At 53.8% G+C, this 26,338-nt stretch overlaps 1 protein-coding gene across 1 annotated transcript in view; it reads right to left on the bottom strand.

Moving 5' to 3' along the window:
* SYNGAP1 (synaptic Ras GTPase activating protein 1) overlaps nucleotides 1–26,338 on the bottom strand; it is a 193,448-nt gene that overhangs the window by 158,311 nt on the left and 8,799 nt on the right. The window contains exon 2 of the mRNA XM_038742183.1: nucleotides 6,168–6,316. Coding sequence (XP_038598111.1) covers nucleotides 6,168–6,185 — 18 coding nt within the window. The 5' untranslated portion in view covers nucleotides 6,186–6,316. The remainder of the gene's footprint in view (nucleotides 1–6,167; nucleotides 6,317–26,338) is intronic.

Genomic DNA, 26,338 nt, shown 5'->3' on the forward strand with positions numbered 1-26,338 from the left:
TGATCCGCACACGGTAAGCGCCCAATACATACGTTATCTGTCACTTATTCTTATTGACGTCGGTCTCCCCCCACCCCCAGACTGTCGACTCTCTGTGGGCAGAGAATGTCGCTACTGTTGTCCTCCCCCGAGCGCTCAGTACAGTGCTCTGCATAGCTTAAGCGCTCAATCCACACGTTATCCGTCATTTATTTATCCGTCACCACCACCAGACTGTCAGCTCCTTGCGGGCCGGGAACGTCACCGCTTCTCGTTGGATTGGGCTCTCCCGAGCGCTTAGTACAGTGCTCTGCACAGAGGAAGCGCTCACTAAATAACCTGTCATGTATCTATTTGTATCCAGTAGATTGTGAGCCCGGTGTGGGCAGGGACTGTCACTCTTGATTGCTGAACTGTGCTTTCCAGGCGCTTAGTACAGCGCTCTGCACTCGTTAGGCGCTTCATAAATACGACTGAATGAATGAAGAGCCAGATTATTGTTGCCTCATCCTCTCCTGAGCGCTCAGTACAGTGCTCCGCACGCGGTAAACGCTCAATAAATACGACTGAACGAATGAGGAGCCCGTTTTGTGGCCTAGCGTCCTCGCCCGAGCGTTCGGCCCAGTGCTCCGCGCGCGGCAAACGCTCAATAAATAGGACCGAGTGCAAGAAGGGCCTGCGCTCGTTAGGCGCTTAATAAATACGACTGAAGGAATGAAGAGCCAGTTTAGTGTTGCCTCATCCTCTCCTGAGCGCTCAGTACAGTGCTCCGCACGCGGTAAATGCTCAATGAATACGACTCAGAGAGACCCCCCCCAACTCTGTCAGGGAGAGTCTCTCTCTGGGTTGTCTCTACTCCAGAGACCCGGGATCTCTGACATGAGGAGAGTCTCTGTGAGGGGGGCGTCTATCTCAGAGATCTCTCACGGCGGGGGTCGTCTCTGGGATGTCTCTGCCTCAGAGACCCGGTCTCTCTGTCAGGGAGAGTCTCTCTCTGGGATGTCTCTACCCCAGAGCCCCGGGATCTCTGACATGAGGAGAGTCTCTGTGATGGGGGCGTCTATCTCAGAGATCTCTCATGGGGGGTAGTCTCTGCCTCAGAGAACCGGTATCTCTGTCAGGGAGAGTCTCTCTCTGGGATGTCTCTACCCCAGAGCCCCGGGATCTCTGACATGAGGAGAGTCTCTGTAAGGGGGGCGTCTATCTCAGTGATCTCTCATGGCGGGGGTCGTCTCTGGGATGTCTCTGCCTCAGAGACCCGGTATCTCTGTCAGGGAGAGTCTCTCCCTGGGATGTCTCTGCGCAAGAGACCCGGGATCTCTGACATGAGGAGGGTCTCTGTGAGGGGGCGTCCATCTCAGAGATCTCTCATGAGGGGAGGGGTCGTCTCTGGGATGTCTCTGCCTCAGAGACCCGGTATCTCTGTCAGGGAGAGACTCTCTCAGGGATGTCTCTACACAAGAGACCCGGGATCTCTGACATGAGGGGAGTCTCTGTGAGGGGGGCGTCTATCTCAGAGATCTCTTATGGCGGAGTTGTCTCTGGGATGTCTGTCAGGGAGAGTCTCTCTCTGGGATGTCTCTGCGCAAGAGCCCCGGGATCTCTGACATGAGGAGAGTCTCTGTGAGGGGGCGTCTATCTCACAGATCTCTCATGGCGGGGGTCGTCTCTGGGATGTCTCTGCCTCAGAGACCCCATATCTCTGTCAGGGAGAGTCTCTCTCTGGGATGTCTCTGCGCAAGGGACCCGTGATCTCTGACATGAGGAGGCTCTCTGTGAGGGGGGCGTCTATCTCAGAGATCTCTCATGGAGGGGTCGTCTCTGCCTCAGAGACTTGGTATCTCTGTCAGGGAGAGTCTCTCTCTGGGATGTCTCTGCGCAAGGGACCCGTGATCTCTGACATGAGGAGAGTCTCTGTGAGGGGGCGTCTATCTCAGAGATCTCTCATGGGGGGTCGTCTCTGCCTCAGAGACACCCCCTAACTCTGTCAGGGAGAGTCTCTCTCTGGGATGTCTCTGCACAAGAGACCCAGGATCTCTGACATGAGGAGAGTCTCTGTGAGGGGGCGTCTATCTCAGAGATCTCTTATGATGTCTCTGCACAAGAGACCCAGGATCTCTGAAATGAGGAGAGTCTCTGTGAGGGGGGCGTCTATCTCAGAGATCTCTCATGAGGGGAGGGGTCGTCTCTGGGATGTCTCTGCCTCAGAGAGACCCCCTAACTCTGTCAGGGAGAGTCTCTCTCTGGGACGTCTCTACCCCAGAGCCCCGGGATCTCTGACATGAGGAGGGTCTCTGTGAGGGGGCGTCCATCTCAGAGATCTCTCATGAGGGGAGGGGTCGTCTCTGGGATGTCTCTGCCTCAGAGACCCGATATCTCTGTCAGGGACAGTCTCTCTCTGGGTTGTCTCTACACAAGAGACCCAGGATCTCTGACATGAGGAGAGACTCTGTGAGGGGGGCGTCTATCTCAGAGATCTCTCATGGGGGGTCGTCTCGGGGATGTCTCTGCCTCAGAGACCCGGTCTCTCTGTCAGGGAGAGTCTCTCTCTGCGCAAGAGCCCCGGGATCTCTGACACGAGGAGAGTCTCTGTGAGGGGGGGCGTCTATCTCAGAGATCTCTCATGGCGGGGGTCGTCTCTGGGATGTCTCTGCCTCAGAGACCCGGTATCTCTGTCCAGGGAGAGTCTCTCTCTGGGCTGTCTCTACCCCAGAGCCCCGGGATCTCTGACATGAGGAGAGTCTCTGTGAGGGGGGGGCGTCTATCTCAGAGATCTCTCATGGCGGGGGTCGTCTCGGGGATGTCTCTGCCTCAGAGACCCGGTCTCTCTGTCAGGGAGAGTTTCTCTCTGGGCTGTCTCTGCGCAAGAGACACAGGATCTCTGACATGAGGAGAGTCTCTGTGAGGGGGGCGTCTATCTCAGAGATCTCTCATGGGGGGTCGTCTCCGGGATGTCTCTGCCTCAGAGACCCGGTCTCTCTGTCAGGGAGAGTCTCTCTCTAGGATGTCTCTACCCCAGAGACCCGCGATCTCTGACATGAGGAGAGTCTCTGTGAGGGGGGCGTCTATCCCAGTGATCTCTCATGGGGGGTCGTCTCTGGGATGTCTCTGCCTCAGAGACCCCGTATCTCTGTCAGGGAGAGTCTGTCTCTGGGATGTCTCTGCGCAAGAGCCCCGGGATCTCTGACATGAGGAGAGTGTCTGTGAGGGGGGCGTCTATCTCAGAGATCTCTCATGGCGGGGGTCGTCTCGGGGATGTCTCTGCCTCAGAGACCCGGTCTCTCTGTCAGGGAGAGTCTCTCTCTGGGATGTCTCTACTCCAGAGACGCGGGATCTCTGACATGAGGAGGGTCTCTGTGAGGGGGGGCGTCTGTCTCAGAGATCTCTCATGGGGGTCGTCTCTGCCTCAGAGACCCGGTATCTCTGTCAGGGAGAGTCTCTCTCTGGGATGTCTCTACCCCAGAGCCCCGGGATCTCTGACATGAGGAGAGTCTCTGTGAGGGGTGGGCGTCTATCTCAGAGATCTCTCATGGCGAGGGTCGTCTCTGGGATGTCTCTCCTCAGAGACCCGATATCTCTGTCAGGGAGAGTCTCTCTCTGCGCAAGAGCCCCGGGATCTCTGACATGAGGAGAGTCTCTGTGAGGGGGGCGGCTATCTCAGAGATCTCTCATGAGGGGAGGGGTCGTCTCTGCCTCAGAGACCCGGTCTCTCTGTCAGGGAGAGTCTCTCTCTGGGATGTCTCTGCGCAAGAGACCCAGGATCTCTGACATGAGGAGAGTCTCTGTGAGGGGGGCGTCTATCTCACAGATCTCTCGTGGGGGGGGCGTCTCTGGGATGTCTCTGCCTCAGAGACGCGGTATCTCTGTCAGGGAGAGTCTCTCTCTGGGTTGTCTCTACTCCAGAGCCCCGGGATCTCTGACATGAGGAGAGTCTCTGTGAGGGGGGCGTCTATCTCAGAGATCTCTCATGAGGAGAGGGGTCGTCTCTGGGATGTCTCTGCCTCAGAGACCCGGTCTCTCTGTCAGGGAGAGTCTCTCTCTGGGATGTCTCTACCCCAGAAGCCAAGAATCTCTGACATTAGGATAGTCTCTGTGAGGGGGGCGTCTATCTCAGAGATCGCTCATGAAGGGAGGGGTCGTCTCTGGGATGTCTCTGCCTCAGAGATCCTGAGGGGGGCGTCTATCTCAGAGATCTCTCATGGGGGTAGTCTCTGGGATGTCTCTGCCTCAGAGAGACCCCGTATCTCTGTCAGGGTTAGTCTCTCTCTGGGATGTCTCTACCCCAGAGCCCCGGGATCTCTGACATGAGGAGAGTCTCTGTGAGGGGGCGTCTATCTCAGAGATCTCCCATGGGGGGTCTCTGCTCAGAGACACCCCCTAAATCTGTCAGGGAGAGTCTCTCTCTGCGATGTCTCTGCGCGAGAGACCCAAGATCTCTGACACGAGGAGAGTCTCTGTGCGGGGGGCGTCTATCTCAGAGATCTCTCATGGCGGGGGTCGTCTCTGGGAGGTCTCTGCCTCAGAGACCCCGTATCTCCGTCAGGGAGAAGCAGCAGCGTGGCTCAGTGGGAAGAGCCCGGGCTTTGGACTCAGTAGTCATGGGTTCAAATCCTGCTCCTGCCACTTGTCAGCTGGGTGACTTTGGGCAAGGCGCTCAACTTCTCTGTGCCTCAGTTCCTCATCTGTAAAATGGGGATTAAGACCGTGAGCCCTCCGAGGGACAACCTGATCACTCTGTAGCCTCCCCAGCGCTTAGAACAGTGCTTTGCACATAGTAAGCGCTTAATAAACGCCATCATTATTATTAGGGAGAGCCTCTCTCTGGATTGTCTCTACCCCAGAGCCCCTGGATCTCTGACATGAGGAGGGTCTCTGTGGGGGGGGCGTCTATCTCAGAGATCTCTCATGGGGGGGGGGGGCTGCAGTGAAGCGCCTCTCCCTGGCGTCCAATACAGCCCACCCCCGTCCATCCATCCCCGAAAGCACCGCCGCGCCAGGACGCTGCCGGGAAATATGCAAATCAGCTCCGCCCCCGCCCTTCTGCCTCGGCTCGCGGGGGCGGCCGCTCGCCGGAAGTGACGTCAAGGCCCAGCCCCCGTGCCCCAATGTGGGCATCGGGTCGCCGGAAACGACGCGGCGCCGCGCCCCCCTCATCGCCAAATATAGACAAAACAGTCGCCGGAAATGAGCCACGACGTCCCCGCCCCCCCACCACGCCCTTCCATCCCCGCCCCCACTTCCGCCTGGGCAGCCGGAAATGACGCAATAAGCCCAGCCCCACCCCCAATCCTATCATTCTCCCTGCCCCCACGGGGCAGCCGGCCGCCGGAAGTGACGCAAAACGTCCCCGCCCCCCTCACTTCCTCCTTCCCCAACATGGACAGTCGGTCGCCGGAAGTGACGCAAAACGTCTCTTCCCCCTCACTTCCTCCTTCCCCAACACGGGCAGCCGGCCGCCGGAAGTGACGCCGTACGTCTCCTCCCCTGCTCTTCCCCCATCCGGTCCAGCCCGGCCAGCCGGTGACCGGAAACGACGCCGGCGTCCCCGCCCCCCCCCCTCCGTCCTCACTTCCAACAGGTCCAGCCGGGCGGCCGGCGACCGGAAACGACGTGAACTGTCCCCCTTCCCCTCGCTTCCGCCCGGGCGGCCCGCGGCCGGAAATGACGCGCGAGGTCCCCCTTCTCCCACGCGCCCCCCCCCCCCCCCGTCCTCACTTCCATCCCGTCCGGTCCGGGCACCCGGCGACCGGAAGTGGCGTTCCAACACCCTCCCTCCCCTCACTTCCGCCCGGTCCGGCGCGGGTGGCCGGAAATGACGTCGCCTCCCCCGCCCACCCTCGCTTCCGCCCGCTCCAGCTGGGCGGCCGGAAACGACGGCAGACGCCCCCTCCCTCTCCTCCCCCCCCGTCCTCACTTCCATGCCGTCCAAACGATGACCGGAAACGGCGTCCGAACGTCCCCCTTTCCCTTCACTTCCGCCCGCTCGGCGGCGGCCGGAAGTGACGTCACGGCGCCCCCACTTCCGCCCGCTGCGGCTGGGCGGAGACGGCGCGGGGCGTCCCGCTTTCGTCACTTCCGCCCGGCCGCGCGTCGAGCCGGAAACGGCGTCGCGCCCTCCCCTCCCTGCTCACTTCCGCCCGGCCCCCCCCTCCCCCCCCCGCCCCTCCGCCCCGGTGTTTCCGGCTCACTTCCTCCTCGTCCAGCATGAGCAGCTGGTTTCCGGAAATGATGCAGAAGCGGGGCGGGGCCCAGCCGGGCCGCTCGTAGGGCGAGTGCACGTACTGCGTCCGGTGCAGGCCGCCGCCCCCGCCGCCGACGCCGACGCCGCCACGCACATCTGCCCAGCGCCACGCCGACGCCAGGGGGCGACACATGCGCGCGCATGCGCACGTGGGGGGCACAGACACACAGAGACAGAGACCCGGGGAGAGACAGACCCAGAGACACACAGACAGAGACACACAGAGAGAGACAGAGAGACACAGAGACAGAGACACAGAGAGAGACATACAGACAGAGAGATAGAGAGACAGAGACACACGGAGACAGACAGAGATGCAGAGACATAGAGAGACAGAGACACACAGAGACAGACAGAGAGACAGAGACACACAGACAGAGAGATGCAGAGACATGTAGAGAGGCAGAGACACGCAGAGACAGACAGAGACAGAGACAGAGATGCAGAGAGACACACAGGGACAGAGATAGAGACACAGAGAGAGACACACAGAGACAGAGACAGACAGAGAGACAAAGAGGGAGAGACACAGAGACAGACATAGAGAGACAGAGACACACAGAGACAGAGAGAGATGCAGAGACACGGAGACAGACAGAGACACAGAGACAGACATAGAGAGACACAGAGACAGAGATACACAGACAGAGACAGAGAGACGCAGAGAGACACACAGAGACACGCACAGAGACAGACAGAGACACAGAGACGCAGAGAGACACACAGACGCACAGAGACAGACAGAGACACACAGAGACAGAGAGACAGAGACACACAGAGACAGAGAGACAGACAGAGAGACAGAGACACAGAGAGAGACACCCAGAGACAGAGACACAGAGAGAGGCAGAGAGACACAGAGACAGACATAGACAGAGACACACAGAGACAGAGAGACAGACAGGGATGCAGAGACACATAGAGAGACAGAGACACAGAGAGACAGACAGAGAGACAGAGACAAGCACAGAGACAGAGAGAGATGTAGAGAGACACACAGAGACAGAGATGCAGAGAGACACACAGAGACGGACCCAGAAACAGAGAGACACGGAGACAGAGAGAGAGAGGCAGAGAGACACACAGGGGCAGAGATAGAGACACAGAGAGAGACACACAGAGACAGAGACAGACAGAGAGACAAAGAGGGAGAGACACAGAGACAGACATAGAGAGACAGAGACACACAGAGACAGAGAGAGATGCAGAGACACGGAGACAGACAGAGACACAGAGACAGACATAGAGAGACACAGAGACAGAGATACACAGACAGAGACAGAGAGACGCAGAGAGACACACAGAGACAGAGAGACAGACAGACATAGAGAGACAGAGACACAGAGAGAGACACACAGAGACAGAGACAGACAGAGAGACAAAGAGGGAGAGACACAGAGACAGACATAGAGAGACAGAGACACACAGAGACAGAGAGAGATGCAGAGACACGCAGACAGAGACACAGAGACAGACATAGAGAGACACAGAGACAGAGATACACAGACAGAGACAGAGAGACGCAGAGAGACACACAGAGACAGAGACACACAGACGCACAGAGAGACAGAGACACACAGAGACAGAGAGACAGACAGACATAGAGAGACAGAGGCACAGAGAGAGACACACAGAGACAGAGACACAGAGAGAGGCAGAGAGACACAGAGACAGACATAGAGAGACAGAGACACACAGAGACAGAGAGACAGACAGGGATGCGGAGACACATAGAGAGACAGAGACACAGAGAGACAGACAGAGACAAGCACAGAGACAGAGAGAGATGTAGAGAGACACACAGAGACAGAGATGCAGAGAGACACACAGAGACGGACCCAGAAACAGAGAGACACGGAGACAGAGAGAGAGAGGCAGAGAGACACAGAGAGGCAGAGATAGAGACACAGAGACACACAGAGACAGAGACAGACAGAGAGACAAAGAGGGAGAGACACAGAGACAGACATAGAGAGACAGAGACACACAGAGACAGAGAGAGATGCAGAGACACAGAGACAGACATAGAGAGACACAGAGACAGAGATACACAGACAGAGACAGAGAGACGCAGAGAGACACACAGAGACAGACAGAGACACAGAGACGCAGAGAGACACACAGACGCACAGAGACACACAGAGACAGAGAGACAGAGACACACAGAGACAGAGAGACAGACAGACAGAGACACAGAGACACAGAGAGAGACACACAGAGACAGAGACACAGAGAGAGGCAGAGAGACACAGAGACAGACATAGAGAGACAGAGAGACAGACAGGGATGCAGAGACACATAGAGAGACAGAGACACAGAGAGACAGAGACAAGCACAGAGACAGAGAGAGATGTAGAGAGACACACAGAGACAGAGACGCAGAGAGACACACAGAGACGGACCCAGAAACAGAGAGACACAGAGAGGCAGAGACAGACACAGAAACAGAGAGACACAGGGACAGACACAGAGAGACAGAGACACACAGAGAGACAGAGACACAGAGAGACAGACAGATGCAGAGAGACAGAGACACAGACAGACACAGAGAGACAGACACAGAAACAGAGAGACACACAGAGACACAGAGAGACAGAGACCGACGCAGAGAGACAGAGACACAGAGAGACACACAGACGCAGAGAGACAGAGACACGGACACAGAGAGACAGAGACACACAGACGCAGAGAGACAGAGACAGAACAGAGAGACACAGAGAGACAGAGACAGAACAGAGAGACACAGAGACAGACACAGGAAACAGAGAGACAGAGCCAGACGCAGAGAGACACGGTGAGACAGGGAGAGACAGAGACACGCAGAGAGAGACAGAGACACAGAGAGACAGAGATAGAGACAGAGACAGAAACAGGTGAGAGAGACACGGAGAGAGACAAATAGACAGAGACACAGAGATAGACAGAGACACAGAGAGAGACACACAGAGACAGACAGAGAGAGACAGAGACACACAGGCAAAGAGACAGAGAGAGACAGAGAAACAGAGAGACAGAGACACACAGAGATACAGAGACAGACAGACGCAGAGAGACACGCAGAGAGAAAGACACACAAAGAGACAGAGACACAGAGAGACAGAGACACAGAGTGAGACAGGGAGAGACAGAGGCACACAGAGAGATGAGACAGACACAGAGAGACACAGAGACAGAGAGACACAGAGAGAGACAGAGACAGAGAGACCCACAGAGAGACAGAGACGCAGAGAGACAGAGACACAGAGAGAGACAAAGAGACAGGCACGCAGAGAGAGATAGGGGTACAGAGACACAACGAGAGACAGAGAGACACAGAGAGTCATAGAGACACACAGAGAGACAGAGACACAGAGAGACACAGAGATGCACAGAGAGACAGAGACAGAGACACAAGCAGAGAGACACAGAGAGAGAGAGAAAGAGAGAGAGGCAGGGTGTGAGTTGCAATAATAATAATAATAATAATAACAATAATAATACTACTACTAATAATGATGAGGGTGTTTGTTAAGCGCCTACTATGTGCCAAGCACTGTTCTAAGCGCCGGGGGCGGAGGGGGGGGAATACAAGGTGATGAGGTTGTCCCCCGGGGGGGGCTCCCAGTCTCCATCCCCATTTGACAGATGAGGAAACTGAGGCCCAGAGAAGGGAAGCGACTCGCCCAAGGTCACCCAGTTGGCGGAGCCGGGAATTCGAACCCACGACCTCGGACTCCCAAGCCCGGCCTCTTCCCGCTGAGCCGCTCACTATGTACTGAGCGCTTGGGGAGGGGACAATGAAACAGATGATATACTTTCCTTGCCCGCAAAGAGCCCACTGACTCTGTACTGAGCGCTTAGGGAACGGACGCTTATTATTAATAATAATAATAATAATAATAATAATAATGGCATTTATTAAGCGCTTACTACATGCCAAGCACTGTTCTAAGCGCCGGGGAGGTTACAAGGTGATGAGGTGGTCCCCCCGGGGGGCTCCCGGCCTTCATCCCCATTTGACAGAGGAGGAAACTGAGGCCCGGGGAAGGGAAGTGACTCGCCCAAAGTCACCCGGCTGACCAGTGGCGGGGCCGGGATTCGAACCCAGGACCTCGGGCTCTTGCCACTGAGCCACGCTGCTTCTCTCACTGTGTGCGGAGCACTGGGCTAAGCGCTCGGGAGAGGCGGCTACGACAGACACGTTCCCTGCCCGCGACGACCTCACTTACTATGTACTGAGCGCTCGGGGGAGGACCCTAGAAATGACACGTTCCTTGCCCGCAGAGAGCTCCTTTACTCTGTACTGAGCGCTCAGGAGAGGCCGCTACAACACATTCCCTGCCCACGGCAACCTCACCTACTATGTACTGAGCGCTCCGGAGAGGATGCTAGAAAGGACACGTTCCCTGGCCGCAATGACCTCACTTACTATGTACTGAGCGCTCGGGAGAGGCCGCTACAACAGACACGTTCCCTGCCCGTGACAACCTCACTTACTATGTACTGAGCGCTCGGGAGAGGCCGCTAGAAATGACACGTTCCTTGCCCACAGACAGCTCCTTTACTCTGTACTGAGCGCTCGGGAGAGGCCGCTACAACAGACACGTTCCCTGCCCACGGCGGTCTCACTTACTACGTACTGAGCGCTTAGCAGAGGCTGCTAGAAATGACACGTTCCCTGTCCGCAGAAAGCTCCTTTACTATGTACTGAGCGCTCGGGAGAGGGCCCTAGAAATGACACGTTCCCTGCCCACAGAGAGCTCCTTTACTATGTACTGAGCGCTCGGGAGAGGACCCTAGAAATGACACGATCCCTGCCCGCGACGACCTCACTTACTATGTACTGAGCGCTCGGGGGAGGCCGCTACAACAGACACGTTCCCTGCCCGCGACGACCTCACTTACTATGTACTGAGCGCTCGGGAGAGGCCGCTAGAAATGACACGTTCCCTGGCCGCAGAAAGCTCGTTTACTATGTACTGAGCGCTCGGGAGAGGGCCCTAGAAATGACACATTCCCTGCCCGCAGAGAGCTCGTTTACTATGTACTGAGCGCTCGGGAGAGGACCCTAGAAATGACACGATCCCTGCCCGCGATGACCTCACTGACTATGTACTGAGCGCTCGGGAGAGGCCGCTACAACAGACACGGTCCCTGCCCGCAGAAAGCTCCTTTACTATGTACTGAGCGCTCGGGAGAGGCCTGTGGGAGAGGCTGCTAGAAATGACACGTTCCCTGCCCATGGAGACCTCACTTACTATGTACTGAGCGCTCGGGAGAGGACGCTAGAAATGACACGTTCCCTGGCCGCGATGACCTCACTTACTCTGTACTGAGCGCTCGGGAGAGGCCGCTACAACAACAGACACGTTCCCTGATCGCGATGACCTCACTTACTATGTACTGAGCGCTCGGGGGAGGCCGCTACAACAGACACGTTCCCTGCCCGCGAAGACCTCACTGACGATGTACTGAGCGCTCGGGAGAGGCCGCTACAACAGACACGTTCCCTGCCTGCAGAGAGCTCCTTTACTATGTACTGAGCGCTTGGGAGAGGCCGCTAGAAATGACACGTTCCCTGCCCGCAGAAAGCTCGTTTACTACGTACTGAGCGCTCGGGAGAGGCGGCTACAACAGACACGTTCCCTGATCGCGATGACCTCACTTACTATGTACTGAGCGCTCGGGAGAAGCCGCTACAACAGACACGTTCCCTGCCCGTGACAACCTCACTTACTATGTACTGAGCGCTCGGGAGAGGCCGCTAGAAATGACACGTTCCTTGCCCACAGACAGCTCCTTTACTCTGTACTGAGCGCTCGGGAGAGGCCGCTACAACAGACACATTCCCTGCCCACGGTGGTCTCACTTACTACGTACTGAGCGCTTAGCAGAGGCTGCTAGAAATGACACGTTCCCTGCCCGCAGAAAGCTCCTTTACTATGTACTGAGCGCTCGGGAGAGGGCCCTAGAAATGACACGTTCCCTGCCCGCAGAGAGCTCCTTTACTATGTACTGAGCGCTCGGGAGAGGTCACTAGAAATGACACGTTCCCTGGCCGCGACGACCTCACTGACTATGTACTGAGCGCTCGGGAGAGGCCGCTACAACAGACACGGTCCCTGCCCGCAGAAAGCTCCTTTACTATGTACTGAGCGCTCAGGAGAGGACCCTAGAAATGACACGTTCCCTGGCCACGATGGGAACTCACTTACTCTGTACTGAGCGCTCGGGAGAGGCCGCTACAACAGACACGTTCCCTGCCCGCGACGACCTCACTTACTATGTACTGAGCGCTCGGGAGAGGCCGCTAGAAATGACACGTTCCCTGCCCGCAACAACCTCACTTACTATGTACTGAGTGCTTGGGAGGGGGACGCTAGAAATGACATGTTCCCTGCCTGCAGAAAGCTCATTTACTATGTACTGAGAGCTCGGGAGAGGGCCCTAGAAATGACACATTCCCCGGCCGCGATGACCTCACTGACTATGTACTGAGCGCTCGGGAGAGGACGCTACAACAGACACATTCCCAGCCTGCAGACAGCTCCTTTACCATGTACTGAGCGCTCGGGAGAGGCCTGTGGGAGAGGCCACTACAACAGACACGTTCCCTGGCCGCGATGACCTCACTTACTATGTACTGAGCGCTCGGGAGAGGCCTGTGGGAGAGGCCACTACAACAGACAGGTTCCCTGCCCACAACGACCTCACTTACTATGTACTGAGCGCTCGGGAGAGGCCGCTACAACAGACACGTTCCCTGCCTGCAGAGAGCTCCTTTACTATGTACTGAGCGCTTGGGAGAGGCCGCTAGAAATGACACGTTCCCTGCCCGCAGAAAGCTCGTTTACTACGTACTGAGCGCTCGGGAGAGGCGGCTACAACAGACACGTTCCCTGATCGCGATGACCTCACTTACTATGTACTGAGCGCTCGGGAGAAGCCGCTACAACAGACACGTTCCCTGCCCGTGACAACCTCACTTACTATGTACTGAGCGCTCGGGAGAGGCCGCTACAACAGACACGTTCCCTGCCCGCGACGACCTCACTTACTATGTACTGAGCGCTCGGGGGGAGGACCCTAGAAATGACACGTTCCTTGCCCGCAGAGAGCTCCTTTACTCTGTACTGAGCGCTCAGGAGAGGCCGCTACAACACATTCCCTGCCCACGGCAACCTCACTTACTATGTACTGAGCGCTCCGGAGAGTATGCTAGAAAGGACACGTTCCCTGGCCGCAATGACCTCACTTACTATGTACTGAGCGCTCCTGCCCGTGACAACCTCACTTACTATGTACTGAGCGCTCGGGAGAGGCCGCTAGAAATGACACGTTCCTTGCCCACAGACAGCTCCTTTACTCTGTACTGAGCGCTCGGGAGAGGCCGCTACAACAGACACGTTCCCTGCCCACGGCGACCTCACTTACTACGTACTGAGCGCTTAGCAGAGGCTGCTAGAAATGACACGTTCCCTGTCCGCAGAAAGCTCCTTTACTATGTACTGAGCGCTCGGGAGAGGACCCTAGAAATGACACGATCCCTGCCCGCGACGACCTCACTTACTATGTACTGAGCGCTTGGGAGAGGCCGCTACAACAGACACGTTCCCTGCCCGCGACGACCTCACTAACTATGTACTGAGCGCTCGGGAGAGGCCGCTAGAAATGACACGTTCCCTGGCCGCAGAAAGCTCGTTTACTATGTACTGAGCGCTCGGGAGAGGACCCTAGAAATCACACGTTCCCTGGCCGCGATGACCTCACTGACTATGTACTGAGCGCTCGGGTGAGGCCGCTACAACAGACACGTTCCCTGCCCACAGAGAGCTCCTTTACTATGTACTGAGTGCTTGGGGAAGGCGGCTACAACAGACAGGTTCCCTGCCTGCGGTGACCTCACTTACTATGTACTGAGCGCTCGGGTGAGGACGCTAGAAGTGACACGTTCCCTGCCCGCAGGGAGCTCGTTTACTATGTACTGAGCGCTCGGGAGAGGCCGCTAGAAATGACACGTTCCCTGGCCGCGACGACCTCACTTACTATGTACTGAGCGCTCGGGGGAGGCCGCTACAACAGACACGTTCCCTGCCCGCGACGACCTCACTTACTATGTACTGAGCGCTCGGGAGAGGCCGCTAGAAATGACACGTTCCCTGGCCGCAGAAAGCTCGTTTACTATGTACTGAGCGCTCGGGAGAGGACCCTAGAAATCACACGTTCCCTGGCCGCGACGACCTCACTGACTATGTACTGAGCGCTCGGGAGAGGCCGCTACAACAGACACCTTTCCTGCCCGTGACGACCTCACTGTTACTATGTACTGAGCGCTCGGGAGAGGCCGCGACAACAGACTCGTTCCCTGCCCATGGAGACCTCATTTACTCTGTACTGAGCGCTCGGGAGAGGCCGCTAGAAATGACACGTTCCCTGGCCGCGACGACCTCACTTACTATGTACTGAGCGCTCGGGAGAGGCCGCTAGAAATGACACGTTCCCTGCCCGCAGAGAGCTCCTTTACTATGTACTGAACGCTCGGGAGAGGACCCTAGAAATGACACAATCCCTGGCCGCGATGATCTCACTGACTATGTACTGAGCGCTCGGGAGAGGCCGATACAACAGACACGTTCCCTGCCCGCAGAGAGCTCCTTTACTATGTACTGAGCGCTCAGGAGAGGACCCTAGAGATGACACGTTCCCTGGCCACGATGGGAACTCACTTACTCTGTACTGAGCGCTCGGGAGAGGCCGCTACAACAGACACGTTCCCTGCCCGCGACGACCTCACTTACTATGTACTGAGCGCTCGGGAGAGGCTGCTAGAAATGACACGTTCCCTGCCCGCAACAACCTCACTTACTATGTACTGAGTGCTTGGGAGGGGGACGCTAGAAATGACACGTTCCCTGCCTGCAGAAAGCTCATTTACTATGTACTGAGAGCTCGGGAGAGGGCCCTAGAAATGACACATTCCCCGGCCGCGATGACCTCACTGACTATGTACTGAGCGCTCGGGAGAGGCTGCTACAACAGACACCTTCCCTGCCCGCGATGACCTCACTTTTACTATGTACTGAGCGCTCGGGAGAGGCCGCTACAACAGACTCGGTCCCTGCCCACGATGACCTCACTTACTATGTACTGAGCGCTTGGGAGAGACTGCTAGAAATGACACGTTCCCTGCCCGCAGGGAGCTCGTTTACTATGTACTGAGCGCTCCGGAGAGGACGCTAGCAATGACACGTTCCCTGGCCGCGACGACCGCATTTACTATGTACTGAGCGCTCGGGAGAGTCCAGTACAGCGGCAAACGGGCCGGAGGAACTCCCTCAATTAGCTTTTCCCCCTCCAAGTCCGCTGTGTGAGACGTCGTTGGGCCGGAGCCGTCCCTCTCGCCGGCCAATCTGCCCTCTCCCGAGCGCTCAGTACAGCGCTCTGCGCCCGGGAGGCGCTCAGTACAGCGCTCTGCACCCGGGAGGCGCTCAATAAATACGACCGAAGGAAGGAAGGAAGAAAGCAGCCCGGGCGGAGACGTGGGACTGCAGAGAGGAAGATCGGGCCTTCGTCTCGGTTGAGGGCCGTCCGCGCGCGGGACACTGTACTGGACGCTCGGGGGAGTCCAGTACAGCGGCAAACGGGCCGGAGGAACTTCCTCAACTCCCCCTCCAAGTCCGCTGTGCGAGACGTCGTCGTTGGGCCGGAGCCGTCTCTCTCGGTGGCCAACCTGCCCTCTCCCGAGCGCTCAGTACAGCGCTCTGCACCTGGGAGGCGCTCAGTACAGCGCTCTGCACCCGGGAGGCGCTCGATAAGTACGGCCGAAGGAAGGAAGGAAGACAGAAGCCCAGGGGGAGACGTGGGACTGCAGAGAGGAAGATCGGGCCTTCGTCTCGGTTGAGGGCCGTCCGCGCGCGGGACACTGTACTGGACGCTCGGGGGAGTCCAGTACAGCGGCAAAGGGGCCGGAGGAACTTCCTCAACTCCCCCTCCAAGTCCGCTGTGCGAGACGTTGTCATTGGGTCGGAGCCGTCTCCCTCGGTGGCCAACCTGCCCTTTCCCGAGCGCTCAGTACAGCGCTCTGCACCCGGGAGGCGCTCAGTACAGTGCTCTGCACCCGGGAGGCGCTCAATAAGTATGACCGAAGGAAGGAAGGAAGGAAGGAAGACAGCAGCCCGGGGGGAGACGTGGGACTGCGGAGAGGAAGATCAGGCCTTCGTCTCCCGTGCGCGGGGCACTGTACTGGACGCTCGGGGGAGTCCAGTACAGCGGCAAACGGGCCGGAGGAACTTCCTCAACTCCCCCTCCAAGTCCGCTGCGCGAGACGTCGTCGTTGGGCCGGAGCCGCTTCTCAGTTGCCAACTTGCCCTCTCCCGAGCGCTCAGTACAGCGCCCTGCACCCGGGAGGCGCTCAATAAGTACAACGGAATGAGTGAATGAATGAACGAATTCCCGCTCCTCCTGCGGTCCCCGTTGCCGGGCGCTCAATAAATAATACGTATTTATTGAGAAATGAATAAATAAGCATATTTACGGAGCGCTTACGATGTGCAGGGCACTGTACTGAGCGCTTGGGAAGGACAAATCGGCAACATATACGGTCTAAAAGATAGCAGGCCCTTAGCGACCATTCTTCTTCTTCTTTGTGCCTCAGTTTCCTCATCTAGAAAATGGGGCCGGGCTTGGGGGTCACAGGTCGCGGGTTCAAATCGTTCGATGGTATCTACTGAGCGCTCACCGTGGGCGGGGCAGTGGACTGGGCGCCTCGCTCCTCTGGGCCTCGGTTTCCCCGTCTGTAAGACGGGGGCGATCCGATGACCGGGTATCTCCCCCCCCGGCGCTTAGTACAGTGCTTGGCACATAGTAAGCGCTCAATAAATGCCGTCGCCATCACTATTATTAGGAGGCGCTTAATAAATCCCATTTTTATCGGGATCGGGCCATCGCCTTTTATTAGTAATTCGCTAATAATAAACGACGGTGGTATTTGCTAAGCGCTTCCGAGGTGCCAGGCGCTGTACTAAGCGCCGGGGTGGGATCCCCCCTGGTGCTCCCGGCCTTCATCCCCATTAGACAGAGGAGGAAACTGAGGCCCAGAGGATAATAATAATAATAATAATAATAATAATAAAAATAATAATAATAATAATAACGGCGGTATGCTAAGCGCTTACTAGGTGCCGGGCACTGTACTAAGCGCCAGGAGACCGGCAAATCTCCATCCCCATTTGACGGATGAGGCAACTGAGGCCCAGAAGGGAATAATTATTATTATTATGGTCTTTGTGAGGCGCTTACTACGCGCGAGGCGCTGTACTAAGCGCTCGGGTGGGGACCGGCGGATCCGGTTGGACACAGTAGCCCGGGCTCACGGTCCCCGTCCCCGTTTTCCGGAGGGGGAAACTGAGGCCCAGGGGATAATCGTCATCGATCGCATTTATTGAGCGCTCACTATGTGCAGAGCACTGTACTAAGCGCTTGGGAGGAAGAATAATCATATCCAGGGCGTCCAGGGCTCCGCATTCAGGAGGCGCTCAGTAAGTAGGACCGACTGAACGGACGAGGCGGAGGCTGTCAGCCCCGTGGGGGGGGGAAATGGGTCCGTTTCTTGTTGGAGTTTCCTCTCCCGGGCGCTTAGTACAGTGCTCAGCACATAGTAGGCGCTCAATAAGTACGACTGAATGACTGACAATGAATGAATGAATGAAGAGTGGACAGTCAGCTCCATGTGGGCCGGAAATGTATCCGTTTCTTGGTGTATTGGACTCTCCCAGGCGCTTAGTACAGTGCTCCGCCCTCGGGAAGCGCTCAATAAGTACGACCGACTGAATGAATGAACGAGGGTTAGGCCGTCAGCTCCACGTGGGCCAGAAATGTGCGGGTTTTTTGATGTATTGGACTCCCCCAAGCGCTTAGTACAGTGCTCTGCAGTCAGGAAGCGCTCAATAAGTATGACTGACTGAATGAATGAACAAGGATTAGGCCGTCAGCTCCACGTGGGCCAGAAATGTGCTGGTTTTTTGATGTATTGGACTCTCCCAAGCACTTAGTACAGTGCTGCACAGTCAGGAAGCGCTCAATAAGTACGACCGACTGAATGAATGAACGAGGCGTAGGCCGTCAGCTCCACGTGGGCGAGAAATGTGTCGGTTTTTTGATGTATTGGACTCTCCCAAGCGCTTAGTCCAGTGCTCCGCACTCGGGAAGCGCTCAATAAATACGACTGACTGACTGAATGAATGAGGGTTAGGCCATCAGCTCCGTTGTTTTTTTGATGTATTGGACTCTCCCAAGCGCTTAGTACAGTGCTCCGCAGTCAGGAAGCGCTCAATAAGTACGACCGACTGAATGAATGAACAAGGGTTAGGCCGTCAGCTCCACGTGGGCCAGAAATGTGCGGGTTTTTTGATGTATGGGACTCTCCCAAGCGCTCAGTACAGTGCTCCGCACTCGGGAAGCGCTCAATAAGTACGACCGACTGAATGAATGAACAAGGGTTAGGCCGCCAGCTCCATGTGGGCCAGAAATGTGTCGGTTTTTTGATGTATTGGACTCTCCCAAGCGCTTAGTACAGTGCTCCGCACTCGGGAAGCGCTCAATAAGTACGACCGACTGAATGAATGAACGAGGGGTAGGCCGTCAGCTCCACGTGGGCCAGAAATGTGTCGGTTTTTTGATGTATTGGACTCCCCCAAGCGCTTAGTCCAGTGCTCCGCACTCGGGAAGCGCTCAGTAAGTACGACCGACTGAATGAATGAATGAGGGGTAGGCCGTCAGCTCCACGTGGGCCAGAAATGTGTCGGTTTTTTGATGTATTGGACTCCCCCAAGCGCTTAGTACAGTGCTCTGCACTCGGGAAGCGCTCAATAAATAGGACCGACAATGAATGAATGAGGTGTAGGCCGTCAGCTCCACGTGGGCCGGAAATGTGCCATTTTTTTGATGTACTGGACTCTCCCAAGCGCTTAGTACAGTGCTCCGCACTCAGGAAGCGCTCAATAAGTACGACCGACTGAATGAATGAACGAGGGTTAGGCCGTCAGCTCCACGTGGGCCAGAAATGTGCGGGTTTTTTGATGTATTGGACTCTCCCAAGCGCTTAATACAGTGCTCCGCACTCGGGAAGCACTCAATAAATACGACCGACTGACTGAATGAACGAGGGTTAGGCCGTCAGCTCCACGTGGGCCGGAGATGTGCCATTTTTTATGATGTACTGGACTCCCCCAAGTGCTTAGTCCAGTACTCCGCACTCGGGAAGCGCTCAATAAATAGGACCGACAATGAATGAACGAGGCGTAGGCCGTCGGCTCCACGTGGGCCGGAAATGTGCCATTTTTCTGATGTACTGGACTCCCCCAAGCGCTTAGTCCAGTGCTCCGCAGTCGGGAAGCGCTCAATAAATAGGACCGACAGTGAATGAACGAGGCGTAGGCCGTCAGCTCCACGTGGCCCGGAAATGGGTCGGTTTTTTGATGTATTGGACTCCCCCAAGCGCCTAGTACAGTGCTCTGCACACAGTAGGCGCTCAATAAATACGACTGAATGACTGACTGAATGAATGAATGAATGAAGGGTAGACCATCAGCGCCATGTGGGCCGGAAATGTATCTGTTTCTTGGTGTATTGGGCTCTCCCAGGCGCTTAGTACAGTGCTCCGCAGTCAGGACGCGCTCAATAAGTACGACCGACTGAATGAATGAATGAGGGTTAGGCCGTCAGCTCCACGTGGGCCGGAGATGTGCCATTTTTTATGATGTACTGGACTCCCCCAAGTGCTTAGTCCAGTACTCCGCACTCGGGAAGCGCTCAATAAATAGGACCGACAATGAATGAACAAGGCGTAGGCCGTCGGCTCCACGTGGGCCGGAAATGTGCCATTTTTCTGATGTATTGGACTCCCCCAAGCACTTAGTCCAGTGCTCCGCACTCGGGAAGCGCTCAATAAATAGGACCGACAATGAATGAACGAGGCGTAGGCCGTCGGCTCCACGTGGGCCGGAAATGTGCCATTTTTCTGATGTATTGGACTCCCCCAAGCACTTAGTCCAGTGCTCCGCACTCGGGAAGCGCTCAATAAATAGGACCGACAATGAATGAACGAGGCGTAGGCCGTCGGCTCCACGTGGGCCGGAAACGTGCCGGTTTTTTTGATGTATTGGACTCCCCCAAGCGCTCAGTCCAGTGCTCCGCACTCGGGAAGCACTCAATAAATAGGACCGACAATGAATGAACGAGGGGTAGGCTGTCAGCTCCACGTGGGCCGGAAATGTGCCTTTTTTTGATGTATTGGACTCCCCCAGGCGCTTAGTCCAGTGCTCCGCACTCGGGAAGCGCTCAATAAATACAACCGACTGACTGAATGAACGAGGGGTAGGCCGTCAGCCCCATGTGGGCGGGACATGTGTCGGTTTTTTGATGTATTGGACTCCCCCAAGCGCTTCGTACAGTGCTCCGCACCCGGGAAGCGCTCAATAAATATAACTGCCTGAATGAGCGAACGAATGACTGAAGGGAAGGCCGTCGGCTCCTCGTGGGCCGGAAATGTGCCATTTTTTGGATGTACTGGACTCCCCCAAGTACTCAGTACAGTGCCCCGCGCACAGGAAGCGCTCAATACACTCGACCGACTGACCGAACGAACGAGGGGAGGCCCGCCGGCTCCCTGTGGGCCGGAAATGGGTCCGTCTCTTGATGTACTGGACTCTCCCGAGCGCTCAGTACGGTGCTCCGCGCCCGGGGAGCGCTCAATAAATACCACTGACTGACGGCCGAAGACCGTCGGCTCCACGTGGGCAGGAAGCGTGCCCGTTTCGCGATGTAGTGGACCCCCCCGAGCGCCCAGCCCGGTGCTCCGCACACGGGGGGCGCTCAGTACATAGGACTGACCCAACGAGTGAAGTTCCGCGGACGAGGAAACGTGTCCGCTTCTCGGTGTAGCGGACTCTCCCAAGCGCTCAGTACAGTGCTCTGCCCGCGGGAGGCGTCCAATAAGTACAACTGCCTGGCCGTATGTGTCATTTATTGATTTCCCTTTGCGTCGGTCGCTCCTTGAGGGCAGGGAATCCTTCTCTTTCTGGTTGGAGAGGCCTCTCCCTGGCGCTCAGTACAGCGCCCGGCACCCTAGGGGCGTTCAGTACATAGCCCCGAGTAAGCGGATGAACGGCTGGACGTTAAACGGGAAGAGGGCGGATTGGAGATGGGGACTGTTTTGGAGTCCTCTCCGGAGCGCTCAGTACAGTGTCCTCAGAGAAGCGGCGGGGCTCGGGGGAAGGAGCCCGAGGTCGTGGGTGCGAATCCCGGCCCCGCCACTCGTCCGCTGGGTGACCTCGGGGGAGTCGCTTCCCCTCTCTGGGCCTCAGTTTCCTCCTCCGTCCAATGGGGATGAAGACCCCCGGGGGCCCCCAACCCGACGGCCCCGGGGCGCTCAAAACAGTGCTGGGCGTGTAGTGAGCGCTTCACAAGCGCTCCGCACAGGGTGAGCGCTCAATAAGTGCGAGCGAAGGCCCGCTCCGAGCCCAGGAGGCGCTCAGTAAATGCCACCGAACGAATGAATGAATGACTGACTGAATGAATGGGGGATTACTTAATGGGCGGATGGGGGGAGTGAACTGGGCGTCAATTGGGAAGATTAATTATATATTATTATATATTATACATAATATATAGGTATATTTATCATTTCTATTTAATGAGCGGATGAGGGAGTGAACTGGGCGTCAATTTGGAAGATTAATTATATATTATTATATATTATACATAATATATAGGTATATTTATCATTTTTATTTAATGAGCGGATGAGGGAGTGAACTGGGCGTCAATTGGGAAGATTAATTATATATTCTTATATATTATACATAATATATAGGTATATTTATCATTTCTATTTAATGAGCGGATGAGGGAGTGAACTGGGCGTCAATTGGGAAGATTAATTATATATTATTATATATTATACATAATATATATGTATATTTATCATTTCTATTTAATGAGCGGATGAGGGAGTGAACTGGGCGTCAATTGGGAAGATTAATTATATATTATTATATATTATACATAATATATATGTATATTTATCATTTCTATTTAATGAGCGGATGAGGGAGTGAACTGGGCGTCAATTGGGAAGATTAATTATATATTCTTATATATTATACATAATATATAGGTATATTTATCATTTCTATTTAATGAGCGGATGAGGGAGTGAACTGGGTGTCAATTTGGAAGATTAATTATATATTATTATATATTATACATAATATATATGTATATTTATCATTTCTATTTAATGAGCGGATGAGGGAGTGAACTGGGCGTCAATTGGGAAGATTAATTATATATTATTATATATTATACATAATATACATGTATATTTATCATTTTTATTTAATGAGAGGATGAGGGAGTGAACTGGGCGTCAACTGGGAAGATTAATTATATATTATTATATATTATACATAATATATATGTATATTTATCATTTCTATTTAATGAGCGGATGAGGGAGTGAACTGGGCGTCAATTTGGAAGATTAATTATATATTATTATATATTATACATAATATATATGTATATTTATCATTTTTATTTAATGAGCGGATGAGGGAGTGAACTGGGCGTCAATTTGGAAGATTAATTCTATATTATTATATATTATACATAATATACATGTATATTTATTATTTTTATTTAATGAGCGGATGAGGGAGTGAACTGGGCGTCAATTGGGAAGATTAATTATATATTATTATGTATTATACATAATATATGTATATTTATTATTTTTATTTAATGAGCGGATGAGGGAGCGAACTGGGCATCAATTTGGAAGAATAATTATATATTATTATATATTATACATAATATACATGCATATTTATTTTTCACACTCACTATATTTATTTATTTATTTATAAATAAATATTTATTTAAGTAAATATTAAATAAATAAATGTTAAATATGAATAAATATATAAACAATGTATAAATACTAAGCATCAAATATAAATATTTATTTATATTTAAATATAAATATTTATTTATTTATTTATTTGTGTTTATTGTTGAATATTTATTGAATGCTTACTATGTGCAGAGCACTGTACTAAGTGCTTCATATATTATACATAATTATATATAATATATTATAATTATATAATGATATAATATATGTTATATTGATATACTATAATTTAATTTATGTATGTAATATAATTTATAATAATATAAATATAATATATTATAGTTATATGACTAATATATTAAGCGCTTAGTACAGTGCTCGGCCCATAGTAAGCGCTCAATAAATACGATCGATGATATAATTCTATACCTTAGATGATGATGCCGGTACGTGGGGCCTCCCAGTCTTCCTCCCCCGTTTTATTAATAATAATAATAGTAATAATAGTCAATTATTGCTAATTGACTAATTAGTCAGTGATCATGATGGTATTTGTTGAGCGCTTACTACGTGCCGGGCACTGTTCTGAGCGCCAAGGGGGGGGGAGAGAGGAGGTCATCAGGGGGTCCCCCGTGGGGCCTCCCAGTCTTCCTCCCCCGTTTTATTAATAATAATAGTAATAATAGTCAATTATTGCTAATTGACTAATTAGTCAGTGATCATGATGGCATTTTTTGAGCGCTTACTACGTGCCGAGCACTGTTCTGAGCGCCAAGGGGGGGAGCAGGTTGCCCCGCGGGGGGCTCACGGTCTTCCTCCCTATTTTATTAGTAATAATAATAATGATAATGGCATTTATTAGGCGCTCACTATGGGCCAAGCGCTGTTCTAAGCGCTGGGGAGGGTTTTTTTTATTTATTTTATTGGCATTTATTAGGCGCTTACTATGTGCCAAGGACTGTACTAAGTGCTGGGCAGGTTACAAGGTGATGGGGTTGTCCCACTGGGGGCTCGCGGTCTTCATCCCCATTTGACAGAGGGGGAAACTGAGGCCCGGAGAATAATAATAATAATAATAATAATAATAATAGCATGTGTTAAGCGCTTACTACGTGCCGAGCACTGTACTGAGCGCCGGGGAGGTTACAAGGTGATGAGGTTGTCCCCCGGGGGACTCACGGTCTTCATCCCCATTTGACAGAGGAGGAAACTGAGGCCTGGAGAATAATAATAATAACAACAACAACAATAATAATAATAATAATAATAATAATAATAATAATGGCATGTGTTAAGCGCTTACTACGTGCTGAGCACTGTACTGAGCGCCGGGGAGGTTACAAGGTGATGGGGTTGTCCCCCGGGGGGCTCGCGGTCTTCATCCCCATTTGACAGAGGAGGAAACTGAGGCCTGGAGAATAATAATAATAATAATGATGGAATGTGTTAAGCCCTTACTATCAATCAATTGTATTTATTAAGCGCTTACTACGTGCCGAGCACTGTACTAAGCGCCGGGGAGGTTACAAGGTGATGAGGTTGTCCCCCGGGGGGCTCGCAGTCTTCATCCCCATTTGACAGAGGAGGAAACTGAGGCCCGGAGAATAATAATAATAATAATAATAATAATAATAATAATAATAATAATAATAATAATAATAATAATGACGGCATGTGTTAGGCGCTTTCTACGTGCCAAGCACTGTACTAAGCGCCGGGGAGGTTACAAGGTGATGGGGTGGTCCCACGGGGGGCTCGCAGTCTTCATCCCCATTTGACAGAGGGGGAAACTGAGGCCCGGAGAATAATAATAATGATAATGATGGTCTTTGTTAAGCGCTTACTACGTGCCGAGCACTGTACTGAGCGCCGGGGAGGTTACAAGGTGATGAGGTTGTCCCCCGGGGGGCTCACGGTCTTCATCCCCATTTGACAGGGGAGGAAACTGAGGCCCGGAGAATAATAATAATAATAATAATAATAATAATAATAATAATAATAATGGCATGTGTTAAGCGCTTACTACGTGCTGAGCACTGTACTGAGCGCCGGGGAGGTTACAAGGTGATGGGGTTGTCCCCCGGGGGGCTCACGGTCTTCACCCCCATTTGACAGAGGAGGAAACTGAGGCCAGGAGAATAATAATAATAATAATGACGGCATGTGTTAAGCGCTTACTACGTGCCGAGCACTGTACTGAGCGCCGGGGAGGTTACAAGGTGATCGGGTTGTCCCACGGGGGGCTCGCGGTCTTCATCCCCATTTGACAGAGGAGGAAACTGAGGCCTGGAGGATAATAATAATAATAATAATAATAATAATAATAATGATGGCATGTGTTAAGCGCTTACTATGTGCCGAGCACTGTACAAAGCGCCGGGGAGGTTACAAGGTGATGAGGTTGTCCCCCGGGGGGCTCGCGGTCTTCATCCCCATTTGACAGGGGAGGAAACTGAGGCCCGGAGAATAATAATAATAATAATAATAATAATAATAATAATAATGATAATGATGGCATGTGTTAAGCGCTTACTACGTGCCGAGCACTGTACTGAGCGCCGGGGAGGTTACAAGGTGATCAGGTTGTCCCCCGGGGGGCTCGCGGTCTTCATCCCCATTTGACAGAGGAGGAAACTGAGGCCTGGAGAACAATAATAATAATAATAATAATGATAATAATAATAATAGCATGTGTTAAGCACTTACTACGTGCCGAGCACTGTACTGAGCGCCGGGGAGGTTACAAGGTGATGAGGTTGTCCCCCGGGGGGGCTCGCGGTCTTCATCCCCATTTGACAGAGGAGGAAACTGAGGCCCGGAGAAGCGAAGTGACTCGCCCGAGGTCACCCAGCAGACGAGCGGAGGGGACAGGATTAGAACCCGGGACCTCGGGCTCTTTCCATTGGGCCACGCCGCTCTCGGGCCTTCGGTCCTACTTATTGAGCGCTTCCCACGTGTAGGGCACTGTACTGAGCGCTGGGGCGAGGACACCGTCACCCACCGGCCCCGGGGAAACTCTGCCTCTGTACTGGACGCTCCCCGTGGGCCGGGAAACTGGCCGCTCCTTCTCGCCTGGCCCTCTCCCGAGCGCTCAGTACAGTGCTCTGCCCTCCCCCCCCCCCGGGAAGCGCTCAGTACATAGGACGGCCTGCCCGGGGAAGGGAACGGGTCTGTTTCGTAACGCTGATGGACGGTGTCTGCTCGGCGCTTAGTCCAGTGCTCCTGCA

The sequence above is a fragment of the Tachyglossus aculeatus genome, unplaced genomic scaffold, assembly GCF_015852505.1.
Source record: "Tachyglossus aculeatus isolate mTacAcu1 unplaced genomic scaffold, mTacAcu1.pri scaffold_101_arrow_ctg1, whole genome shotgun sequence".
Taxonomy (NCBI): Eukaryota; Metazoa; Chordata; class Mammalia; order Monotremata; family Tachyglossidae; genus Tachyglossus; species Tachyglossus aculeatus.